The sequence below is a fragment of the Lonchura striata genome, chromosome 3 (genome assembly GCF_050655825.1).
Source record: "Lonchura striata isolate lonStrDom1 chromosome 3, ASM5065582v1, whole genome shotgun sequence".
In the NCBI taxonomy this organism is placed as follows: Eukaryota; Metazoa; Chordata; class Aves; order Passeriformes; family Estrildidae; genus Lonchura; species Lonchura striata.
This window is the reverse complement of record NC_140705.1, coordinates 66,580,960-66,583,217: the sequence shown is the minus strand read 5'-3', so window position 1 is coordinate 66,583,217 and position 2,258 is coordinate 66,580,960. Positions and strand designations below refer to the sequence as shown.

Below are 2,258 nucleotides of genomic sequence, written 5' to 3'. Positions count from 1 at the left end.
TTAATCTCACAGCCCAGATACCTATCTTAATGAACTTTTCATGCTATGGCTTTGCTCATGGGTGACACAACTTAAAACTGATACTTTGTTCAAAAGTTCAGAGTAGCTGTGCAAGCAGTGTTTCATTTAAAAAGCATTGATTCCCAAAATTATTATAGGAGCTTCTCCTAGACAAATTTTTACAGTCTTTCCCCAGATTAAAAATAATATTCAACTCAATACTTAAAAGGTTCTTTATTTTTCTCTTAGGCTTTCAGGAAACCTTAAAAATCAGTTTGACAACAAAGACTGATATTGCAAAGCAGTGGAGGTGCAGTTCAAAAGAAAAAAACCTAACCCATAGTGTCTTCAAATATAAAAATATATATCCAAATTATTACCTAAGGAAAGTGTACCACCATTTCTGTCTTAAGCTGGTCCTGCCAGCTTTTGGATCATAACTCCCACTACAGAGCTCAAGAGCTCACACTGGAAGGAGTATCTCCGAGGTTCATGTCACAGGCATGATTCAGAGCAAACTGCTTTGCTGCAGCATATGAACCCAATCTTAGATTTTCTGAAAGCATTCCATGGTTTTCCCTTGGGCAGTGGGTAATAAGCATCCAAACATCTCCTGGGAAGCATAGGTCATATACACAAAGCCATCTTCATCTTTGTAGTCCCTGTACACTTCTGCCATTGTCAAGGACATACTGGCTAGGCTTTTGTTGTTCACCAGCAGGTAGAAAGCTTGTGTAGCTGTAAGAGCCATCCTACTTCTAATTGAAAAAGAGAGGAGAAAAAGAGGATTAAACATTAGCAAGCTGAATATGATTTCAACTTCAGTCTATGACATGCATTAAGCAGAGCAGTTGCATGAAGTAGGTACAAGAAATGCTGTGTAAAGTTATTGTTACATTCTTCCATCAGCAGGAACTTAACTGGAAGCTCAAAGGCCTGTGCTCTGAGGAAAGGCTTACATGGCTACACCAAAGGTGCTACCGAGCATGAGCTTGGAGATCCCAGTTACCAGGAAAAAGTGTGAGTAACCAAAGAAGAAACCAAAAGCTTCCATAGTGCAGATTTTGTAAAGGAGTCCAGCTCCAGTCTGTTACATTTCCTATAAAGTCTACCTTCAAAAAACAAGTCTTTTTCAGAGACATTACATGCAAGGATTACAATCTAAGTTGACCAAGAGCCAAAAGCATCTTTTACAGAAGTTACAATCTAGAAAGATCTTTTTCTATACTTCAAAAAGTATGCTGAAAAACATAGCTTTCACATTTTGTCAGAAAATACCACTGAGTATTTTGGGCGACTTTGTTTCACAAAGAATAATTTAGAACATTTCATTTTGCTCACATTCAAGAGCTGCTTTGAACTTGAGCTAATTCAGCTAGGTGCACTAAGAGAGCAAGGCAGTGGGAGTCATAAGCAGAACAAGATCACAGAGCCCCAGTATCAAGTCCATGAGGCAGGAAAAGAGCAGAACAAGAGTCTTACATAGTCTTTTTTCACTACAATTACAGAGAAGGGAGGGGACTATGAACCCAAAAAAGACCACATTTTTCACACAAATGCACCTATGAAAACATCTGTTTATTATCTTCAAACACTTGCAAGAGAAGGAAGCCATTACACTACTAACACCTTTAGTGTTATCCTCCCACCCACCAAAGGAAGCAAGATGCCCCCAGCAGCACACTAGGAAATACCTTCCCTGGGAACAGCAGCCAAGTCCAGGTGCAAATCCAAACAAGTAGTATGCACTACCCACCTGATGATGGTTATGAACTGTGCCATGGTCAGCTCCTCGGGAACCAGAAACTTGGTTTTGTCCAAGAGAGGAAGGTATTTCTCTTTATGGTATCTCTCAACAATTACCTGTTTTAATTAGAATCACACTTAGCAAAACCTAAAATATCCATATCCTTTTCCCTCCCCTCACACGCTTCTTTCCTTAAACAGCGGCAACAAGCTCCGATAACAAACCAGAGATTTACCGGGATTTTGGTCGGGAACTTGGCTCGGATCCCTGCTACTTCTTCCCGCCGGGTGGCTGCGGGGCAGAGAAGAGAAGCGTTACATGTGCGCACAGCCCCTGCGACCCGCGCAGCCCTCCGCGCCCCCGGCGCCCCTACCGAGACTCTTCCTGAGCTTGAAGGGCCGGTCCGGCTGCGCGCCGGGCGCCGCCCGCATCCTCCCGCCTCGGGGCCGCCGCTGCGCCCGCCGGCCCGCGCCTCGCACGGAGCGGCACCGCCCGGCCCGGGACCGCCCGG

At 44.0% G+C, this 2,258-nt stretch overlaps 1 protein-coding gene across 1 annotated transcript; it reads right to left on the bottom strand.

Annotated features, from left to right (window-relative positions):
• Positions 1-219: 219 nt before the first annotated feature.
• MAP1LC3C (microtubule associated protein 1 light chain 3 gamma) lies at positions 220-2,258 on the bottom strand. Its single transcript, XM_021527182.4, is given in 5 exon segments — positions 220-566; positions 569-758; positions 1,757-1,863; positions 1,983-2,038; positions 2,121-2,258. Coding segments are annotated over 5 exon segments (522 nt in total). The 5' UTR covers positions 2,179-2,258; the 3' UTR covers positions 220-455.